This window comes from Pocillopora verrucosa, chromosome 14, assembly GCF_036669915.1.
Source record: "Pocillopora verrucosa isolate sample1 chromosome 14, ASM3666991v2, whole genome shotgun sequence".
NCBI lineage: Eukaryota > Metazoa > Cnidaria > Anthozoa > Scleractinia > Pocilloporidae > Pocillopora > Pocillopora verrucosa.
Genome location: NC_089325.1, coordinates 3,659,408 through 3,683,123, shown reverse-complemented (window position 1 = coordinate 3,683,123; position 23,716 = coordinate 3,659,408). Strand labels below are relative to the sequence as shown.

The 23,716-nt window shown below is 39.7% G+C and overlaps 3 protein-coding genes across 3 annotated transcripts; all 3 read left to right on the top strand.

Annotated features, from left to right (window-relative positions):
* The first annotated feature begins 684 nt into the window (after positions 1 to 684).
* LOC131769361 (cyclin-dependent kinase-like 5) lies at positions 685 to 13,978 on the top strand. The gene is made up of 22 exons (XM_059085085.2): positions 685 to 997; positions 1,179 to 1,213; positions 2,578 to 2,623; positions 3,399 to 3,480; positions 4,042 to 4,096; positions 4,212 to 4,267; positions 4,376 to 4,440; positions 4,600 to 4,659; positions 4,782 to 4,872; positions 5,056 to 5,125; positions 5,493 to 5,543; positions 5,657 to 5,725; positions 6,320 to 6,400; positions 7,607 to 8,332; positions 8,520 to 8,654; positions 9,226 to 9,289; positions 9,409 to 9,562; positions 9,838 to 9,931; positions 10,681 to 10,733; positions 11,152 to 11,197; positions 11,335 to 11,388; positions 12,018 to 13,978. The coding sequence occupies exons 1-22, from the start codon at positions 961 to 963 to the stop codon at positions 12,492 to 12,494; spliced, it is 2,601 nt and encodes an 866-aa protein (XP_058941068.2). The 5' UTR covers positions 685 to 960; the 3' UTR covers positions 12,495 to 13,978.
* Positions 13,979 to 14,689: 711 nt separating this feature from the next.
* Positions 14,690 to 17,535, top strand: LOC131769355 (carboxypeptidase D). The gene is made up of 2 exons (XM_059085078.2): positions 14,690 to 15,791; positions 16,280 to 17,535. Exons 1-2 carry the CDS (start codon positions 14,799 to 14,801, stop codon positions 17,048 to 17,050), a joined length of 1,764 nt encoding a protein of 587 aa, XP_058941061.2. The 5' UTR covers positions 14,690 to 14,798; the 3' UTR covers positions 17,051 to 17,535.
* A 1,593-nt stretch (positions 17,536 to 19,128) lies between these two features.
* On the top strand, positions 19,129 to 23,653 carry LOC131769403 (uncharacterized). Its single transcript, XM_066161598.1, has one exon. The coding sequence runs from the start codon at positions 19,215 to 19,217 to the stop codon at positions 22,896 to 22,898; it is 3,684 nt and encodes a 1,227-aa protein (XP_066017695.1). The 5' UTR covers positions 19,129 to 19,214; the 3' UTR covers positions 22,899 to 23,653.
* Positions 23,654 to 23,716: the final 63 nt, after the last annotated feature.

The window sequence follows — 23,716 nt, the reverse complement described above, 5'->3', positions numbered from 1 at the left end:
AACTAACACCATATGACTTGTATGGTAGTCAGTGAGGAGAATTACTAATGAGATATTAGGAGTAAAAAGGGTTAACTTGAGCAAGAATTTCACGGACCAAAGGAGTAAAACATCTTCACGATAAACCAAATATAAAATGACAAAAGACATGATTTCTACATTGAAGTCAGGGGCCGATTTGCGCAATAAGAAGGGATAGATTTAGACAACACACATCAAGTTTACTACTTATTGTAAATTAAAAGGGGAGAAAATACTCTTAGAATGTAGATGGAGGTTTAATAGCCCTGCTAGTTACCCAGTGCTGCAATTCATGGATTTTAGTTTCTTTCAGGATATTGAGAACTATACTTTAATGTTACCGTGTGGAGTTGCAGGGAAGAAATCATAAAGAATTATCTCTCTAATATACTGTCCTATACTGGTGGAATATCGAAGGGAGAAAACCGCAGTAATCAAATCTGAGGCATAGGTGAGATTATGTCGTCATCAAAATCACGAAAGCTCATTTTCCTTCTGCTTTTTCAACCCAAATGTATGTTTTGTTGAACTCACAAGAGATACAATTTACTTCTCCCGTACCCGGGCACTACCCGACGTCACGCGAACACTACGTCATCGGAAAGGAATTTCAGTCGTTACCCCTTAGCGGGAATCATGGGAAACGAAATAACAACCCTCGTTTTGTTGGTTACCGTGACGAAAAATATGTGATAAAATTTGTATCAAAAACCACACACTTTCGGCATATAAAACGACAACCTTTTGTTGAGAGTAATATTGATGGATTTTTCTGTATGTCCCATGGTGATATTTGTAAAACGCACTACACGCACTTCCTGAAATGGGAGATGCTTTACAAGATATGTTTTCTTTTCTTGGGAAGCGACATACACGTTATTTTAACGGCAGGCGAAGATCAATTATTAAATATTCCTACAGTATGTCTGTTAAACACAGATGAATAAGTACGAAGTCCTTGGAGTTGTAGGCGAAGGTAAGTAGTCTTTGATGTAAGCTTGTTATTATCCGTATGGTAATGAAATTAAAATTGGGTTGAAGGAATGTCAAACCCACAGTGTTTTGTGCCGCAAATGATTGTTTTTGTATTGCTAAATATGGGTTTAACTGGTTCAGATTTGAGTTAAACATCTCCGTTTTTGTTTCTGTATTGTTAGGAGCCTATGGAGTGGTTTTAAGATGCAGGCACAAGGTAACGGAAGCTCTTTTTCCATCTCACAGCTCAGCTATGACAGTAAATCAAATATACAGATCAACGTGTTATAAAGGTTAAGCAGGCTGATGATTGCTGGTTCATCAAGCACGTAAATTGATAGATATATTTCCTTCTGGGATCATGTTACCAAATCACTCAATATTTGAGAGATGTCCTTCAAAATCCAGGGGCCAATACAAGAATATGCTAAAAGGAGTCGTTCGGTAGCCCGAACAGTTCAGTGTTGCATGTTTACTTTTCGGATAATTTGTTTGTTTAGTTGCTCGGGTTTGGTGTTCTTGTGCCAGTGATTTTCCAGAAGTGCGGAGCGGCTTGGCTCATTGCAAAGGAAAATCTCATAAAACCAACACAACATTTGCATGGCAATTGATAATATGGCAGCATAAGGGGAGAATTCTTGCAGGGAGCTGGCAAAGTTACATATTGCTGTACATACAGTAGTTGCAAACCTTTTACCTGAGATTATTCCAACTGTCTAAATGTGATCACGAGGATTGTCTCTATTCATCATATAAACAATCTAGAGGCAACTAGGACAATGTTATGGAAACACTACCCAGACATCAGAGGGTTATGATGACATAACCCTCTGATGCAGGTTGCTGGGATGATAATGTTAATAGTATTTGTATCTATATATGATACAATGGTCTCCTCTATAAGTTTCCCATGAACAGTGATCCCCACTATCTAGATGAATGAAAAGAAACAAGGCTTTAAGTTCTTGAATGAGAAATAGAAATTTCTCTATTAAAAGTGTTATCAAATGGGTCAGGATCAATGTAGGCATTTTACTTTGCAAGGATGATAAAAATATAAAATATTGTTGAGAAATAGAAGATTCAAGTGGCAATGTTTTTGTTCTGGGCAGTGTTCTCCTTTTCAGGCTATAAACAGTAATATTCACTGCCTGTAATACTTTTTATTACTGCCTAAAATTGCTTAGAATTCTTAAAAGTTCAATGGGTTGAAGGGTTGCCTTATTGGTTTTAAATCTTGCTTGTAAAAAGGGAGAACACTGTTTATTATGACTAGTAACTCCTCTGTCTAGAGATTTCATTTAGGTTTAAAGTTAGAGGGTAACCACTGGAAAGAGGTTGGGCTTGAAAGTAACTTATGACAATCTTGAATCCAATTTGAAAGTAGAATGGTATTAATTCTATGATTTCCTCATACTGGTTTATATTTCTCATGCTCTGAAAAGACTCTGAAGGCAGCTAAACATTTTGAAGACCATACAATAACAACCACTTTATTTTTATCATTTCAATAAGTATAAAAAAATGTTTACTTTGTGGACATAACCCTCTGATGCATCCTCTTTTTTTAATCTGCTGCAGGAAACAAATGAGATTGTGGCCATCAAGAAATTCAAAGACAGCGAAGGTGAGCATCCATGGAGACATATATTTGTTGATGTTAAAAATTTTCCAAACCGGCATGAATTTTATTTCTCTTTTTCTCTTTGGTATAATCTGTAGAAAAGAGAAACAAATAAAGTTGGTGTGGAAAATTTTATGCAAAGTAAAAATACATGCAGGTGGCACAAAGGTATAAATATAGGAACTATATTCAAATTCAATCACCTTTTTTTTTTTTTTAAATATTCATTAATAAGCAATTTGCTGAACTAAGTGTTTGCATTGATTTGGCACCTTTCTCCTGGTTGAATGAAGAAAGGGCACTAAAAGTATTTGTATTGGGAAGGTGGTTAATTATTGGTGACAGCTGGTTGGTGCAATTATTTCACATCATAATATATTTTTGATGCATATCTGGCTTGCAAAAAAAAGAGGATTTTATTTGCGTTTATTTCAGGACACTAAGGTTTATTAAGTTGGTCTTTAGTTAAAGCAAACCTAGTGTCCACCTAGACAGTTTTGAAATTAATGAATGTTGCAGTAACCATGGTAAAGTTGTATGGGTTAATCATGAGCCTGGCAGTGGTTTAAGGCCAAAACCTCTTATGACATTATTATTGTATTCATGACAGAACTCCTTTCACTGATTGTGCTGTCTGATGAAATTTCCACAATCACAATCTCAACAAAGAATTCCTTTTAATGACATTTACCTGTCAATTATTGCTAACCATCTTGTTGGATGGTTTTATTTATTCTAAATTAAACTTCTGGTACATGTGTTTGACATATTCCACCAGAAAATGAGGATGTTAAAAGAACAACACTGAGGGAATTAAAAGTGCTTCGCATGTTGAAGCAAGAAAACATTGTAGAACTCAGGTTAGTGTTGATTATTTATACATTAATACTTAATCCAGGAGGAGGGATATATCTTCATCAATTGTGCAATGTTTTGACAAAATAGAGAGATCAGATGTTGTCATGAATAGTATTAAAACTTTTCAAAGTAATTAGTGAGCTTCACAAAAAAAACTTCTAAATTCAAGATTCTCCTTTAGTTCAAGTATTCCGGGAGCAGAAATTGTTTACCTTGCTCAAATTAAATGGCTGGTTGTTTTCTCTGAAGCCTCCAATATTGGGGTGTATAATATTATCTGTGATTATCGAATACCATTGGAGATAACTTGTAAAGCTGTAACAACTGTAACAGCTAACTCTTGTATGCCTGTAATTTCTGTCAATGCTCTGCTCAAGGTGAATTAAAATGCACAAAATCATCAGATGGAGGGTGCCATCCCAGCTGTTATAGCTCCAAATTCTTGTCACTGACTTAGAAGGAAATGTAAACCAACTGGAAGGGAGAGTTATGAATCAGATCATGGTTGTTAAAGGGTTGTTACTTTAGCACCTTTGTTTACTTCTTTTATTTCTTTTCTGCAGGGAAGCATTTCGTAGAAGAGGAAAACTGTATTTAGTTTTTGAATATGTTGAGAGAGTAAGTTTGCATGTTTGAAGTTTTTATTTGTAAATTCATTTCTTTAATCATACTGTGTAGTGGTAGCTAGGATGGTCTATCAGCTTTACTTTGATTTTCTCTTTTAATTGAACAGAACATGCTTGAGTTACTAGAAGAAATGCCTAATGGAGTTCCCTCAAATCAAGTCAGGTGAGCTTCATGCGAACTTGAAAACACATGGCATAAAACCCAAACTTAAAACTTTTAACTTCCCTCTTATTCATTGATAACATTTCTTTTCCATTTTCCTCCTTCTAGAAACTATGTTTTTCAGCTCATTAAAGCCATAAAGTGGTGCCATCAGAATGATGTCATTCATCGAGGTACTCTGATTAATGACAGAAGTAGTATCATAATACAAATCTTGAATGCTTTCAGATTGTTAACATACAATTTGTTCAAAATTTGTTCCATTTGAAGTGATTACTTACTCCATCTTTTTGCTTCTCATTCTCTAATTTCTTCCTTTTCTCTGTCAACAGATATCAAACCAGAAAACTTGCTCATAAGTAAGAATGGGGTTCTTAAACTGTGCGACTTTGGTAAGTTCAAACAATTGGAAACTTTAATAATGCAGCTATAGAATGCAAAAAGAATGTCGCATATAAGTCTGAAGTAACTCAGGAAAGGAATTTTTCAATGTTCCACTACCTTATTGTTGCAGGTTTTGCCCGAGCCATGACTGTTAAGGGCAGTGGACAGTTTACTGATTATGTTGCAACTCGATGGTACAGATCACCAGAACTGCTTTTAGGGTAGGTGTAGAAAACGGAAAATTATTTTTTCATTCATCAGTGTAATGTTACATTATTTTGCAGAGGGAAAATCTGAGGCATAAAGGTTGTGTAGTTGCATGTTGCATAAAATGACCTAGTGTATTGTTACATACTTTACATTACATTATGTTTGATTCTGATAATTCACTACCTAATTTGCAGGGCTTCTTATGGTAAGCCAGTTGATATCTGGGCCATTGGCTGTATTCTTGGGGAACTGAGTGATGGGCAGGTTGGTGGAAATTGAGTAAATTTTCTAGAATACATATATCCTTAGTCCTGAGGGGATGCCTGGACCCTCAAATTTCCTGGGTGTTTTCACAAAATTGGGGAACAAAAATAAACTGGTTTACGTCTGAACGTGTTAATTAGCATCACCTTTTTTTTTTTTTGTAAGTGTGCTGTGACCATTGTACCAATTTGAAACTTTTGTGGGTTAATGGTTGAATAGGATTTTACCAGATGAATGCCATCCCAACCAATTTGATAATGACTCCACTGTTTTGATTTGATTTATAAGTTGTAGGAAAGTCTTTTTAGGGAGAATTCTTGATTTCAATTTTCCTCTCTGTTTTTTCCTTATTTTTGGTTTTTGACAGCCTGTTTTTCCAGGAGAAAGTGAAATAGACCAGCTGTTTACAATTCAAAAGGTTGGTACATAAATCTGTCAAATGATGTGGGAGTTTTGTATGAACTGTGGTTTTCCCATATATAACTGACTAAAAATGGCTTGATTTTTGTGTTTCTGTGTTTGTGGCATTAGGTTTTGGGTCAGCTTCCCCCAGATCAAATGGAAATGTTCAACAACAATCCTAGATTCAAAGGACTCAAGGTATCATCTTTTTTTTCTGCTTTGTTGGGCAGCTGAAAACTTAACAAACCTGAAAAATGTTGTGTAGAATTGTAGTTTTGTTGTTTGTTTTTTACTATTTCATATACCTCTGATTTGGACAATGTGCTCTAATCTTTACAATGTACTAAAAATATGAAACTTGTGTTTTTTCACATATGCTTGCCCTAAAATTCATTGATTTTGGAGACTACAGTGTGAAGGAATGTTGTTGATTATGTAAAAATCTGTCTAAGGCCAACTTTGTTCTAGCTATAACCATTTTAATTTTGTTTTTCTCAGTCTCAGATAAATTGTTAATAGATCTAAAACAAAGAAAAATCAAAGTTTATCTAATATGAAAATTTTAGTCCAAACCACAACATAATTCTCTATGTTATCCATTTCTCTTGATTCTTCCTACATGCATGTGTGATGTAAATGTTATTATTGTTTTGACCTGTAATACTTGTGAAAGAGTATAAACAATTTGGTAAAAAAGGCTGTAGTTATTCATTGTGGTTATTCATCGTGGAGAAATGTACATAGTTGATTTTATTTTTAGTATAAACAAGTTGTAATTTTTTCTTTCAACAGTTTCCAACAACAAGCGGCCCTCAGACATTAGGAAGGAAATATGCTGGAGTCATTAGTGGAATCATGCTAAGCTTCATGCAAGTGAGTTTTGTCAGAAATCAGTTTCAATCATGTTAGAAGTGCAGCCCTTGAACAGACTTATGGTAGGGGATTAGCTGTGAGGTAGAAGGAACTTGGGAAATGGAGCTGGCAGACCTGACATGACCCCTTTCCTCCTAGAAATTATAAACTTGCAACTTCTCCCAAAGTATCAGTTTATTTTTAACTGTGTTCATCTAAGTTATACCACTGGGTGAACTTGTGTTGAGATTAAGATAAAGTAAACTGATTTGCAAGGAAATACAAGTTGTGTAAATAGCAACTGTGAGGGAGAATAACTTATTAGAGCTTAAGGGTCAAAGAGATCACCGGGTGGCACAGATATCATTAATGCTCACAATTATTATTATTGTTGTTATCTTGATTTTGTTTTTGCTCTTTGCAAAACCCTGTTTATTCTAGATATTGGATAACCCCTCATTCCCCCCTTCCTCTCCTTTCCCCATCCCTCCCCCCTCTCTTCCTCTCCTTCCCCCATCCCTCCCCCCTCCCCCCTCTCTTCCTCTCCTTCCCCATCCCCCCTCTCTTCCTCTCCATCCATGTCCCTCCCCCCCTTCCTCTCCTTCCCCATCCCTCCCCCCCTTCCTCTCCATCCCCCTCCCTCCCCCCTCTCTTCCTCTCCGCCCCCCCTCCCTCCCTCCCCCTCTCTTCCTCTCCTTGCCCCCTCCCTCCCCTCTCTCTTCCTCTCCTTCCCCCATCCCTCCCCCCTCTCTTCCTCTCCATCCCCATCCCTCCCCCCTCTTCCTCTCCATCCCCATCCCTCCCCCTCTCTTCCTCTCCATCCTCATCCCTCCCCCCTCTCTTTCTCTCCATCCCCATCCCTCCCCCCCCTCTCTTCCTCTCCATACCCCTCCCTACCCCCTCTCTTCCTCTCCATCCCCATCCCTCCCCCCTCTCTTCCTCTCCATCCCCATCCCTCCCCCCTTCTCTTCCTCTCCTTTCCCCATCCCTCCCTTTTTCCTTTTAAATTTTCATGTAATTTATTGTTTTTGTTTTACCTCCAACACCCTTGTTTATTCTAGGTATTGGATGACCCCAACCCCCCCCCCCCCCACCTCCTCTGTCTGTCTCTCTTTCTTGGGCATTTTGCAACATCTGTGATCAGTTTTAAGTGGTGTTGGAATAAAAATGCTGCTTTTTCCAAGGAGAAAATGCCAAGATTTTTATTTCAAAATGCTTGATCTTTAGGCAACGTTACAGTTGGATCCAAAGCTCAGATTTACAATAGATGATGCTTACAATCACCCAGCATTTCAACAGGAAAGAGACGAGTTTGAGAAAACCTGGAAAGAGAAGAGTACAGATCTCAAACAGGCTGCGAAAAAGGCCGAAATTCCAACCAAATCAAGATATTTTTCACATAAAGGATACTCATCACAGGGTATCACGGCAGTGGAGAGCTTACAAGAGTTGAAAACACAAGACATAAAACCAAATTCGCACGGTAATCCACCGCTTGGCAAAGATTTTAGTGCTGAGAAGAAGCTCGTCATGCAGCAGATGGTTGCTAAAGAAAGACCAAAGGACAGTAATCAGCAGGATGATTCATCAGACAAAAATAGAACTTCTGATATTGAAAACTCCGAGAAGTCTGAAAGTTGTACATCAGCGCCAACCGTTGAAATATCAAAGGGATCAGGGAATTCCCCTTTATCAGTGAAACAAACTGTTTACAGTTCTGTAGATATTAAACCTCGTAATTCTAATTTAACTGCAGCAAGAGCAACTACTTCTCAAAATGAGGAAAGAACTAATCTCGCTCAAAGCGATAAGACTAGTGTTACAGAAGATGAAGGAAGGGCAAAGGCAAAGACCAGCACTGGTGTTAGCACCAGCCATCTTGTGGCTGCTAATTACAGCTTCTTCCCTGCAGATAATGAGGACTCTGAGGTTGACCACTCAAAGAATACCAAGGTAAGGAGTCTCTGCCGTTTTCTTCAATTTGTGTTAATATTTTTTTATTTTTATTTTTTAATCAAAGTGTCTGAAGAAGCCAGCAATTAAGCATTGCGGAATCTGAATTGTCCAAAAAGGTAACAGGTTTGGAGGCGAAAGCCTTTGAAAATAAACTGGTTTTTAAATCATTTTTACATTTTTTTAGCTGCCGTATGGCTCAGCAACAATCGCCGAAGAAATCAGAAAAACTAAGTCTGTGATCCTTGGCAAGAAAAAGGACCGGGACGGCTCCGCTTCTGTAAAGTCTAGGCCTCAGCAGCCGCTCATGTCACGCAATGAGGTGTGTGACTCTTTAACTCTTTTCATGGGTCCTAAGAATGCAGACTTTTGTTTTACGTCGCTGATAGTCTTTGTGTGACCTGTGAATGTGACCTTGTGAAACACAGTATGAAATGTTACGCCCGTGAGGTACAGCATTTATTGTAATGTATAGAGTCGGACGTAAGAGATCACATGACATGTTAATGCAAGCTCTAGGCTCACAATAACCTTCTTGGTGCTCTCGGCGTCCTCTGGTCGTTTTCTTTCTTTTGAGGTGACTGACAAGCAAGTGACAGGAGGGAAGTGAATCGAGGTCGAATTTTTCTTCAGCCTTAGAAACAGAGTACTCCTAAGGAGAACCTTTCCTACTGAACGCCGTAATAGAGACCAGATTCTGGAACTTTTTTTCCCCGACTGTGAATGGGACAGGAAACATTCCTCCAGATCCCCCCACCCCCGGCGACTCAGAGAATACCGCTGTCGGTGTAAGCTCTCTCATCCGTAACCCGAAGTTTGAGCACTAATCCCTTAAGGCATAGAAAAAAAGGTTCTCTTTTGACTCGTGTAAGTGGGTTATGTTTTATTCACAGACCATGGACCTGCAAAAAGCGAAGGGAATTCATGATAGGCAAGGAGGGAAAACGGTTTTCACAGGTAAGTGTAGAAATTGACGGTTGTGTGTACTCTAGCAAATTTATTTCGTTACATGCTAGTTGTGTCTGCTTTTCTAAAAACCATGCCTGAGTTTCCCGTGCCTTCTCCTTTATCATCAGATGCCGCTGCGTCCAGTCGAGAAGAAGCTCTCCAGTCGAATTATTCCTTCCAAATGGGAATGAACACAGAAAGAAGAGGTTCAAAATCAGACTTACCCACATCAACTTTGGAGCACGGGGTGTCGCTTGTTAAACAGCGTCAAGATACACAATGGTAATGCCTACTCAACCATTTCAGCTACAGCAGAAATTTATTTATACTTGTTATCCCAAGTCTTGGAACGAAATGGTTCACGCACAGAATTGGCGTTCCTCGCCCGTACAGGGAAGTTGTATTTTTTCAAGGGTGTGACTGATTTCTAATAAAACAGTGATGATGATTTTAAAGTTACCTCCTCAGGGCGTAGATCCGGCAAATTCCCTTGCATAATGATTTTTAACCTCTTTTATTGTGTTCATGATTGTTGATTCGAATTGTAATTCACTCAGGAGGCAAGACTTTGGTGGTGAAGAAAACCAACCAAGAAACTCTCTAGGACAAGACAAAAGGGACAAAAAGAAAAAGAAGAAAAAAGTGCAACAGGTCTGTGGAATTTATCCCTTGTTATTATTCTTATTACAGTGAGAACTGCTTCTTTCTGTGTACACTTGCGCACGACTGTGCCCGGTGTAGTATTCATTTCGGTGATCGATTTAAGGTAGCTGGATACAGTTTCCCAAGCGTTGATAATGTGCTTAAAAACCAACTCTCCCCCTTTGCAGTTGACGAAAAGATTGAAGTTTGAAGTAGTGGACATGGCATGGCGTGGCAATCGTTCGCCTTTAATACGAAACTGTCATGTGGAAATCTCGTTAAACAATTTCTAGGGACAGTCTCAGGCAACCCTTGATGGATTTTTTTTCTCCACTTCAGGATTTTCTTTTTGGGGCTAGGCCCACCACTGAGTGAATTTCAACAATTATTTCTAGCCATTTCCAAATTATGATGCCGCAAATTGAAGGTTATCGTTCATTTTTGATACTGACGTTGTCATACAAACCTTATCACTTAAGTCTCCTGTAAATGACGATTCCACATATTTATCTGCGAATGCTCAACTTGGAGACAAAAAAGTCACAAAAAACCAAATACGAAATGCGAGATAAAACCTGGCACGACAGACTGAAAGAAAGTCTCATCGATCGGTTGTAACAGAAGCAAAATTATCTGAACCAAGGTTATATGCTCCTGGTGTCGATGAATGGGTTAAAATCGATTGACTTGTGTGTATCTTTTTCTCTGCGGACGCTTAAACTGCTTACGGAAGTGTCTTATCTTAATTTTTTTCCCAGGTGGTTAGCCTACCGGTGCAGTCAAAGCAATTTCATCACCTAGAATCACAGGGGTAAGTGGACACAATAAACCTGATGACTGCTTGTAGTTAATACCAAGATTGTTTCACTTTTAATTGTGAAGAAATCTTGAAATCCAAACAAATCACCGTTCAATGAGTCACTCTTCGGACTGAATAATCTGGTGTGAGCCTCCGTTTCAAATTTTTGGATGAGTGGTCCTCTTCTCTTTCTTCGAGACAATGCATTCATCGAATGTAATTTGAGAATGTGTAGTGAAGTAAAACCAAACGGAAAAAGAGATGATAGTTTTTTTTCTCTGTCTTCATCATTTGCCTGGTGTAAGATTAAAGGATATTTTAAGGGGAAATGTCTTTTGCGTGTCTACTTTGTATTTCATGCTTATCAACAAAACAAAGGTAAGTTTCAATTTGGTTGAGTTTCATTTTTTTCTTGTTTGTTTGCCTTTAGTGAATTAAGTAAAATGGCGGACTGGAGTAGAAGTGCTGATGTACAGGTAAACTCCTAACACTCATTCAACGTAATCGTTTGGAGCATGTTTTAGGTGTGACGTTGATTTTTCTTTTCTCGTGCAGCTTTAATGTTGGTTTATATTGATTAAAAACAAAATCGATCAATTATCTTCTTTTTCAGTCCTTCGATATGCGTCCTCATAAAAGCCTAGGGAAAATGAACTCTGCTGACAAGGTAAGTTTCTCAGAATTGCCTTGATACGGTAAGGTTGAAATAAGACAATACTGTAGGATTATTAGGTGATTTGAGTTGCTTCAGTGAATTTTCTCGAGCAGAATTCATTTTCCTTTGAAAATCTGTTCAAACTTCAGCCAGGGAAGCGAGGGGAACAAGTTAAGACGAGGCCTTGTGGAGAACTTTTTGCGTACGTCTTTTTGAAAGCGAACAAAGTCTTTTTTGAGGGTTTGACTTGCTCGTTAGCTTTTCTTATCTATTAACGAGTTCCCTCCAGAATTCTGTAGTGTGACTTCTTGAAAACATAATTTAAAAAAAGACGAATTTGTTGTTTTACGATAATATCCTTGGAAAGTTTTTTTTTTTCTGTAAGAATACGTGAGCGATTAGATGGTTGATCACAGTGTACCAGCTCGCTAATCATTTGGCCTTCTCTCTTTCTGAAGACTGAAGTAATTTTGTAATATATTTAGAAGATTAACGCTCAACGTCTTTCAATTAATGGTTCGTTAACAAGAGCCAGTGTATTTTTTAAGGGTGTCAGCAATCCTTCAGTCGGAAACCCAATGGGATGAGCTTGCATTTAATTGGACGATAACACACTCGACTTTTCTCATTCCTTCAAACAGGTTGTAACACACCTCGGACCGCTTACAGTCAGCTCATCTCACAAACCTCTTGGAGAAGTTCGCCTTCAGCCTCTCCAACACAAGAACTTAGCTCATTTAACACACAACACGTACCCGACGCGCAAACCACCGGCCAAGCGCGAAAGCCCAGATTCTCAACCCCTAGGATCTCTGTCACCTTGGAGGGGACAATCGGCTTTCTCTCTACAAGGTCATTCACAAAAACATACCTTATCAGAGCCAGGGAATTTTACCTTTCCTGACCGACCAGTCAGCCCGTCGACCGAACATTTAGCGCCTTTACCAAGAAAAGCGTCGCGACCTCCTTCTGAAAATGAGGCGACGACTGAGGATCGAGACTTGAAGCTAGGTACTCCTTTTAACGGACTGAAACCGCTGACACCCCCCAAGGAGAATTTTAGCAAGTCCGGGGGTCGGGTGCCGGATCTAAACAAACTGGAAGAAACACCCTTATAGCACACTTCTGCGCAGTTATTTTTCCTCTGAATCGTTTCTATACTGCAGTCGGTACTGTGGATGTTGTGGCTTGGTGTTATCACTGCTTGAGATATTGTTTTTTTGGTTCAGTTTCCTATGACATGGGCTTGAAACAAAGATGAAAGAAAGCAGCGATGAAATTAACCCACAACATTTATAACTACTAAAGCAGTTTTCAATTGAGTGTCGAAAAACTGAAACCAAAGTATTCCCAGCGACCAATCAGAACAAAGATTTACATCATCATTAACCAATGAGAATTCAAAGCGAAAAAAAGCAAACTGCTTGAAGCGCGGGAAAACGCAGGTGACCAAGTTGCGATGGTTTTTTGCATTTAATTGGTTGAGAGAATGCGAGTTTTCTGGACCAATCACAGAGCAAAGCTCAGTTAAACCAGAGCAATCACGAATTACTTTCGACACTCAGTTGAACATTTTGTCATTTTAGATGATTTGGTTTAATCCAGCTGAAGTTTTCTCGCAGAAAGCAGCCGCAGCGTCTGTAAGTTTCATTCAAAAACCTAAATCATAGTCGTATTTATGCGGATTCAAATCATATTTCCATGTACCCTTTTTTATATGGCTTGATGATAAAGTCTTTGAAACACATCCCTCGTAGTCTTCCATAACTGGTTCCTTGTCTAAATGACTTAAAAATTTCAAAGCCTTATTTTACCCTAACATACATCATCCAGAGTACAAATCACATGTCATTTTTTATAAAATATTTATTATGAAACAATTACCTTTCGGAGCCTTGTCTCTAAGTTCGAGAGCATTTCAAACTTAAATAAAGAAGAGGTATATCTATAAATTGTTGGCTAAACGTCAGTTGCTTTTAACTGTGATGAGATTGTATAATATGTTGTTTATGCATAAAAGTTTGTATGAGTTTCTTACAACGCGAGGTTCATTCGCTACTCAGGTGAAGTTTGAAGTCAGTAAAAGAGTATTACTTAACTTTTACGCAACGTTACGAGTATTTACATGATGAGTAGGTCTAACTGCCACAAAGATAACTTGGAATAGCTGCATGTCCTTCCGCTGGAGGAAATGACTGCATTTGTATACAGTACTGAATCAAGAAGAGATGCACTGGGGTGAACTGCTTCAAAGTTTAATGTCGCCAGGTGAAAGAAAGCGAGAGAAAATGCAGCGAAGAAGCTCTCAGGAAGCTCCTCCGTCAATGCCTGGATATTAGTAAACACATGCACTTAGAAAGTTTCACCATGTATATGAATACGCCTTTTGTTTTTTAGTTGTAAATAGCCTTTATTTTTGCGAACGGTTTTTAATTGAATGTCAACCCTGCGTCGTGTTGACATACCAAGCACATAGTTTTATGGTCGTTCAATGTGGTATGCATAAGTTATTTGGTGCAAACTCCTTTTGTAGCGGTCACTTACTATTAAGCGAAAAAAAATTAAATTATCGCAGAAATTGAGATTATTTTCGAGTGGATGTTAATCATTATCAATCGTGCGAATTGACTTCAAGATTTTTGACAAATTTTGTTCCTCAATTTGTATAAAATGAATGTTATTTCTTTGTTTTGCTTCTGAAGTCGTCTCTTAATGTCTGATTTTTGTTCACGACATGAAGAAGAAATTAGGTGGATCAAAGTTTGATACTAATTCAAACGAAGTAGTCGGTTTTCCCCTTAATTTTTCTTCCTTTTCCAACTTCTGTCTTTCTTCTCTCACAGCTTTACCATTGTTCCAATTGCCAAATTATCTCGCAGTTTGAAGTTATTAAATTCAAAATTCTCTACGAGAAGTTCAGCCTCCAAACTATTTGACATCTGAGAAATATAAAATATAAGAAAACAAAAATTCCCTTCCAAGACAACCCCGTGGCGACGGAAATCTACTAAAAGTTTAACACCCAATTGAACAGAGACCAATGAGACGAAACTGTTTCAAGAGGGGACGGAGTAATGTTTGTAGTCACAGCTAAATCCAGAGACCTGTTTATTTTGGTTTGAACACTCAATCAGGTTCAGTCACTTCATGAGAGTAAAGTAAACACAACCTGCAACTGAGCTCAATGATTGCGTGACATTTTCAGCCGATCAGCCAATCACAGACCGTGTCCGAGCCGGTCAGTTTCGCTTTTTAGCTCGTGTGCATCAGAAAAGGAAAAGCTCGAAAAATGACGTGATGGAGGGTGGTGCTTATGGTTAAGAAGCTTTAACTTAAGGACGGGATAGTTACTGCCAGGAGTTTAGAGCGAAGATCTTTATATTTCCTCGCAAAAGAGCTTTGCGTGCAGTGTATCTGGAACAATGGAGCGATTAATACTGCTTCTGGTGGCATATTTCATTTATTTGCGGGTGGCTCTTGTTTTCTCACGTCCCAGTGCAAAAACACGCACGCTGGGCGACGACGACTGGACGCACCATAATTTCGATCAAATGACCGCTTATCTTCAAGATCTTCATCGACAGTACCCAAAAATCACGCGTCTCTACAGCATTGGAAAATCGGTGCAAGGCCGAAAACTTTGGGTCGTGGAAATCTCTGACAATCCGGGCAAACATGAGCCCGGTGAACCAGAGTTCAAATACGTTGCTAACATGCACGGTAACGAAGTTGTGGGACGCGAACTTCTTTTGCATTTGGCGAAAGCATTCTGTGAAAATTATGGCCGTGATGCGAATCTCACCAAAATGGTTGACACCACTCGTATTCACTTGATGCCAAGTATGAACCCGGACGGCTACGAGCTTGCAGCAGAAGGTGAGAACAGAAAGGATTGGATTATCGGACGAAGCAATGCGAACAATGTTGATCTGAACCGTAACTTTCCCGACCAGTTTTTTAAAAGCGTGACGGGACCGCCTCAAATCGAGACCATAGCTGTGATGAAATGGATCTCTGAGTATCCCTTTGTGTTGAGTGCCAACCTCCATGGCGGCTCCTTAGTGGCAAATTACCCATTTGATGACAGTCCAACTGGGCAGAGCGAGTACAGTAAGTCTCCAGATGACGACGTCTTTAAAGAGCTTGCCAAATCCTATTCTGAGGTGCATCCAACTATGCACCTTAAGAATCCACCCTGGCCTTGCCCTGAAGTCCCCCCGGATCACTTCAATGATGGTGTCACAAATGGAGCAGCTTGGTACAGCGTGTCAGGGGGGATGCAGGATTATAACTACATGCACTCAAACTGCTTCGAGATAACCATAGAACAAGGCTGTAAGAAGTTCCCAGAGGCAAGCCAATTACCTAAGGACTGGGAGGAAAACAAACGAGCACTAATAGCTTTTATTGATCAGGTATGTGGCGGTTGTGAGTGAAAAATAAGGAATGTCGAGGCAACAGCTGCTTTGGTGAAGACTGTTCGGACCAACTGCTTTCATTTTAAACCTTTTTGTTTGTTTGTTTGGTATGGTCGGTCAATTGGCATTCATAAAGACTCACAGATTTTATCAAATTACTTTTCTCAGGATCAAATTAAATAAAAAATTAAAGAAAAAGAGTTTTAGAAAAACGTGAAAAAGAATTGAATAATTGAACTCAATAATTTCTAACTGAGTTTAAAATAAATCCACTTCCAGTTACTTTTTTAACATTAAGATACCAGAAAATGTGCCTTCAAAGCTTTTTACTGTTGGGATACTATTTTATTTGAACAGCTTCATAAAAATATATTTTTCTGTAATTAATAAAAATTATGTAGCCAGAAACATTCTTGCAAGTGTCAGTGACAGCCGATTTCGCAGATTTCGTGGAAAATAACATTTATTGCCTTTGTTGTACGTAGGTACACAAAGGGGTGAAAGGGTTTGTAAAGGACGGCCAAGGAAATCCAATTCCTGGTGCACATATCCGCGTTGACAATCGTAAAAAAGACATCATAACTGCAAAAGATGGGGATTATTGGCGACTTCTTCTCCCTGGGGGCTACAAAGTCACCGCCATGGCCGTGGGATACGAGCCCTTATCAAAGGATGTTACAGTAACCGAGGGAGATGCCAAAGAGCTGAACTTCGTTCTGAAGAAGTCAGCCCGGGGAAACAGCTCCCTGGACTCCGAACAGGTAGACAGTAATGATGAACCAAATCCTGTGGAAGATTCAAAACCGGAACCCGGATCCCCGACTAATGTTGGCTCCATGGAACCGAGCGGGGCTCCCGTGGGAGGCATGACAATGGGGGATGGGATGTCGGACGGTGGGGACTACGGGATGGTTATGACTGGAGGTGGTATGGGAGCTCCGTTACAGTTGAACGATCAATTCGGGGTGTCTAATGCGGTGGAATCTCCCAGTGAAAACGCTGGTGGGGGGATAAGTATGGGAAATAATTTCGACACGGGGGGTCCAATAGGGGATGCGGAGCTTGATCGTTTTGCGATGATGTCCCCCTATGAGGCTCAGTCTAAGGATAATACCAAGGGGCTTTTTCGTGTCTCAACCGACGAGCATGAACCCCACGCCTTATATGCTAACGACGGCGAAGGGAATGGGAACGATAATCAAGCCGAGACCAATATCATCAAAAAAAGCGAGCTCGGTAGACCCCGAAGGAAATGAGTATATCGTTAGTTTCTGATCAGCAATCGAAGCTCCGTTTTTTTCCCCTTCAAATTAGGGTGCTCTAAAAAAAAAATAAGGAATGTGCTTCAGTGAATGAATAATATAGATTGATGTGTGGTTTTAAGTGTTCTCTGTCGATTTAACGTATATCGCATCTCGAATAAACCCCGGATCACTAAGCTCCATTCACACGGCAAAATTTTGATTAAAAGCTGGAGGAATCCTGGTTTCCCTGGGTAAAGTAACCACTCAGCAACGATAAATAAATTAAAGATCCTTTGTTACAAGAACATCAGCTGATTTTCTCTATGCTTTGTTAATGTTAGCCCCTTGATTTATCGACAACAGCGGTGAATTTTCTCCGGAGACGAAAGTAGTCTCTATTAAGTTTTATCACATGAAACCCGGAGCGGAATCGCGATAATTGTCTTTTAGTCTCCAGGATCTTTTACGGATCGGTCATGATTTATCATCAGTGGAATAATGGGGGGGGGGGGGAGGGGGGGGGGTCGAAGGCTTTTGAATGGGATATCATTTGGTTTTCATGGGGAGTGGAGAGGGGTTCAGTCGTCGCCAAAAGAGTATGAAGGGGGACTATGGAAAAGGGACTGCCAGTGTTGGGGGGGGGGGGGGAGTATCAGTAGAATATTTTATAAAATCAGGGGCATTAAGGAAATTTTATTATGACACAACCAAAATTCTCTGACCCCTTCCCCCCCCCCTCCCCCTCCCCCTCCCCCTCCCCCTCCCCCTCCCCCTCCCCCTCCCCCTTCCCCTCCACAGGCGGTAAATAGTGACCTTTCTTTCCTTCGGGGGTCACGGGGTCAGACGAGTCCCGACGAGCTAAACTTGAAAATTGTTTAGGAAAATATTATGTACATACCTTTCTAATAGGAATTCTTTAGTCTAATAATCAATTTGTAGGAGTATTTTATATCAATAGAAAGAAAGATATATTTTCCATATTTTATATTGGGAACCCGTACTAGTGAAAGCGATTTAGAATATTGAAAGAAATTTGTATATTTTGATACTGAAGCAAGGAATATTAAAAATGAATCAACTATACCCGTGCTCATCGTAGCTGTGGAATGCTATGGTTACGAAACCTGAGAGGGTTTCTTCATCATGTAAAGCCTTTTTGTTTTTCTTTCTTTTCTGTGCGCGCGCGGTAGGAGATCATCAGTTGATCCGATACAAAATTCTCCGAAGTAAGATTAAAATAATCATATGGCAGAAAGAACGGAGAATTACTAACGAAACCTTGGTAGTGATGAACGGGTTCTGTAGCCTTCTTATTATATCTAAGGCAAGAAAATTATCTTATAATAATACCCATTATTTTCAAACATGTGTAGGAGTATTAACAATGGATTAGGTGTCTTAATGGAACTTTTGACCTTTTCTGGGAATTACGGGATGTTCATCTCAAAACGCAAAACAAAAACAACCCAACCAGCTTATGACGTCTGATTTTATAAAAATACGAAACGCTAAGTTCGTACGTATTCTTTTCCAAGTTTGATTCGGCAATGCCACTTTTATTGCTAAAAAATGCCAGAAAATTTAAACTTTAAACTTTAAAATTTAAACCCTCAAACTTGACCGTGACATCCCTATCAACGGCCACTAGGAAGACTAGCGCGACCGAATGAAGTGCAAGATCTCTGTCCTAATACAGGGCAGATTTCTGTTACTCGGTATTTTTGATGCAAAAGAAAGGGAAAAGGGAAAGGAAAACTTATTTCGTAAAAATGCTGATTCCATAAACGCGCGAAAAGTCAAGCTCTTGAATTTTTGCGTCCATGTCTGAGCCTTGCGATATGCGTCGTTGAATGACTTCCAAAAAAAACAGCAGCTAACGAGAAAAACCTTTTACTTGGAGAAATTGGAGCCAATTTGCCCCTGGAACCACATCGTGAGCGTTTGATCCATGATTATGGCCAATGCCCTCAATAAAAATTGATGACAGATCTGATTGAGATGACAGACCGCAGAACGTGCAAGAACTCAGCCGGCGTGGTTTATCAGCGAAGTTCCTCGAAAGTCACGCCACTCATCGTTTGGGATTTCTGTGAAAACGAGGAAGTTGACATGCGAAGTTGGAAATTAACCGACTGCATCAGAAGAAAACAACCAGTGATACGGGCGTAAGGTCGCGATGGCTGTGTCTTTAATTTCTTTCTTTATCCCTTTTATTTGCCTTTTAGCAGTTGCCCCATCACTGCGTGCAGAATTGACGTGGAAAAGAAGAATTACAGTATCACAACATGGTGGAGTGGACACGAGCTCTTGCTGGAATGAAACAATTCCTTGTAAAACCTTAGACTATGCCTTAGCTCATGTAATTAATTCAACTCTTGTGCAGCTAATAGCTGGAAAGAGGCCGTACAATCTCAGCCAGCATTTTGACTTCATGAATTTGCACGGGTTCGAATTGGTTGGCGATCCGTACTCGATAGTTTCCATCGAATGCCCCGGGAAAAGAGGCAGTTTATCCTTTGAAAACAGCGACAATATTACTCTGAGCGGAATCTTGCTGCGTGGCTGTGGCGGACTGCATGCAAGTACCACTGGCAGAGATTTTAAAAATCCCCACATCAAGTTTTATTCAGCTGTTTTTCTGGTGTACTGTAAACACATTGTTATCGACCACTGCAATATTGTCGACAGTCCCGGAATTGGACTTAACATGTACGACATTGGTGGTGAGGTTCGTATTTCACATTCTCGGTTTGAGAACAATCGGCCGGATAACTTAAAAGATGATGAAAAAGATGTAGCAATTGCAGGAGGTGGCATTTACATGGAGTTAACCTACAGGGGTGGAACTTTTCCCTTTGATTTCAATTCAACAACATTGGCTCAGTTTGACACCAACAGTAGTTACACTTTCTACAACTGTACGTTCAAAAAGAATTGTGCACCAAGTCAACCGTATGAAACAATAGTCAAACTTCCAATTGGGGACGATCACATTCCCTTTGGAAGAGGAGGAGGTTTGTCTATATTTGTCAATGGGAAAGCAGAAAATAATGTTATTCATGTGACTAGATGTCAGTTTGAAGAAAATACTGCCAATTGGGGTGGCGGGATTTTCATAGAATTTCATGACAAAGTGCAAAACAACACATTTGAAGTAACAGACTGTGTGTTTCATAACAACAATGCTAAGTATGCTGGAGGAGGCATTAGAAGTGGTACCACTGCTGGAGACCATCAGCTAGGGTTACTTCCAAACAAAATGAAGTATGAACTTTGCAAGTTTGAAAACAATACTGCCATCTTAGGAGGAGGAGTATCATTTTATGAATGGCAATCTTTTTTCAAAGGCAATGGTGATGGGCTTTATATAGAATACAAAAACTGTACCTGGAGGAACAACACAGCAACAATGGGTTCTGCTATTGGAATGTCTACGCAGGCAGCAGTAAATGGTCTCCCAAATTCTGTCACAAGAGGACCTAAACTTTATGTTATTGTTCTTGAGGACTGTAATGTCACAAAAAACCACATAATATTGACAGAAGATGAAAAAGTCATTGGCCAAGGAGCAATTTATTCCTACTCCCTACCAGTCATTTTTAAAGGAGTTGTGTACATTGAACATAATGACAATACTGCAATGGTGGTTGAGAATGTTGTGCTGTACATTTTTGGTCATGTGACATTCCGAAATAACTCAGGAGGGGAGGGGGGCGCACTTGGATTGTATGGCCTTTCATTCTTAATGCTTATGCCATACAGCACCCTTCACTTCTTTAACAACACTGCTCAAAAGAGAGGTGGCGCTATTTATGTGAAAGACTCTGGTCCTCCTGTGGTGGCCTTCAATACAACTCAGCTTAAGACACGACAGTGTTTCCTTGCCTATAACCACAGCTTCAGTCTACAGAATATCACGGAATGGCAAACTCAAATAGTTTTTGAGGGTAATCTGGTAGTAGCAACAGGTGGTGGAGACTCAGTGTATGCTTCCACTCTTCAAGGATGCCGTGAAGATGGAGTACCTCGCATAAACCACAGAACTCTGGAGTGGGAAGACACAATTCTATATCGGGATGAAAACAAGAGCAGTGAAGCACAAATATCTACTGATCCAGTCCTAATCAAGTTCAATGAAAATGAGTGGATGGTTTCTCCAAGTGAAGTCTTCGACCCAACTGTTGAGTTAATTGATGAAAAGGACAGTTCTGTTTTAGGTGTTGTTAAAGTAACCATAACTGAAGAACAAAATCAAAATGCCGCAGGCAATGTTGGACTTGGAACAGCTTCTAAGTTGTTTCTAGTGCTTGGAGATCATCCCAAGATCTACAGCTTGCATCTTGTTGGAGGTGTAGAACGTCCATTTAAAGTTCAACTCAGCACTGTTGTGGGTCGTGTTGTGCAGAGTTCTTCCAAAGGGAAATTGACTTTACAACATTGTAATGATGGATTTGAGCAGACAGATAGCAAGACCTGTTCTTGTATCTCAAGCTCTGTTGAGTCAGGTATTTCAAACTGTAGTTCAGATGCCAAGTATGTGTTCTTAAAGAGAGGATATTGGGGTGGAGTAAAAGACAATAAATTCAGCACATACCCTTGTCCACCATATTACTGTAATCTCTCTGAACGTGAACCAACTTTCCGATACAGTCCTGAAACAATGTGTACCAAAGGACGCGATGGTACAAGCATTCTGTGTGGAGCATGCAAACATGGCTACTCTGTGAATTTAGGCAATGAACAGTGCAGACCATCATGTACAAATGTCCACATTTTACTTTCTCTGGTATTCTTTTTTGTGACACCTGTGCTGGTCCTAATGGTGTTTCGGATCAATTTGGACATCTTCACCACATACCTCAACACCTGGCTGTATTCTTATCAAATTATTTTGTTTCTTCTTCAAGAAGGACAAAAACTTGATCCCTTCATCTCTTTTGTGATTGGTCTTGCCAACTGGGAAATAAATGGTGCTGGAACTTGCTTTTACAAAGGAATGACTAACCTTCAGAAACTTGGTGTGAACTACATTTTTCCACTGTATGTTCTTCTCATACTGGTGATTTTGGCCAAGATTGCAAATTGCCGCCCTGCCTGCTACATAAACAGGAATGTCTCTCATGCCTTCTGCACTCTGTTGGTTGTGTGTTACACAAATGTGACCATGATTTCATTCAACATTGTTCACTATGTACCCATACAAGAAAGATGGGTGCTGTATGCAAATGGTAACATCGACTTCAAAAGAGATTGGAAGGAACACTTACCATTTACCATCATTGCCTGCCTGTGGATTATTTTTTTTGTTATGTTCATACCGTTGATTCTTCTCTTTACACCATGGTTCTTAAAGCACTTTCGTTATTTGAAAAATTTCAGATTGTACTATGACAACTTCCAGAAGTGCTTTAAAAATGAATTCAGGTGGTTTGCAGCGTTTTATTTCTTGTGTCGCATTTACATCCTGCTGATTGCCTTGTATGTTCCATTTGGGCCCCTGAAGAGATCCATCCTGGAAGTGTCCTGTGTCCTCATTGCAGTCACAGGTCTGTATCTTCGTCCTTACAATGAGCAGTATGAGTACCTTAACAGACTTGATGCAGTGCTTCTTACAAACTTGTGCTTGATTGTTAGCTTCAGTTCGGGTATTGTCAGTGACGCACCAACATCAGTCTTTAATGGCCTTAGTCTGATCGTAGAGCTTCTGGCATATGTACCTCTTGTTTACCTGCTTGTGCTTGTTCTGTATCGTGGCTGGAAGTACTGCTGTCCAAAAGACTTTGATGGTTACCATGAAGGGAAAAGCTCACCTTCTATGACTGACACTGGAGCTCCTCCTTCACCAGTCTATCACTGGTAATTCAAGAACTTCCACATCCTTTGAGTGACCAGCTAAAAAGTAGGTCAACCTAAAGGTGTAACTGACTTGTCTTAGAAAATGCCCATACCCACCCATAAGAGAGTTTTTTGGATCAAAATCCCCCTCCCCCACCTGCCTTACCTCACCCTGAAAATTTTATCCTCAGAAACTACATCTGGTGACCGCAAAAGACATTTTTTCACCTTGTCAGGAGTGTGAGACAAAGAAAAAATTCTGAGTCCCCTTGAGAAATTGAACCTCAGACTTTTGGATTTAGCACTCTGATGCTCTCTTGCTGAGCCACAGACTCTGCAGTGAGCAAGCTGGCAAATAGGACTGGATTAGCTTTTGCCTGAAGTGTATACCCCAATGAACTTGTAGCTGGTTTTTTTTTATTGAAGTTAACATTTTCCATACTTATTTGATTAAGTGCCCAACCTTGAATAAGCACCTACCGTGTTAAAAGGAAAATTTAAAAAGCACTCAGCCACCCTCCTCCGCCCCCACAAAAAAAAAAAGTAAACTCAAGTGCATGAGAGGATCATTGATTATTAATTCCTTTCTTTGAATTCACTGTATATGTACATCTTCATGTTTGGTATGATTAATTTTTTGTTGTAAAATAAACTACATGCCAAAAATACTAAGTTGAATTGAATAAGTCCTGAGCCTTGAATAAGCACCCGGGACATTTTATCAAATAAATATGGTATTGAGAATCAAATAACCATATTACTGCCATGGAATCCACAGTATATTGGATTGGTGGTATCAAGGATTGGTCTGATACTTGTAAATGTAGTTTTGTTCCAAGTTTT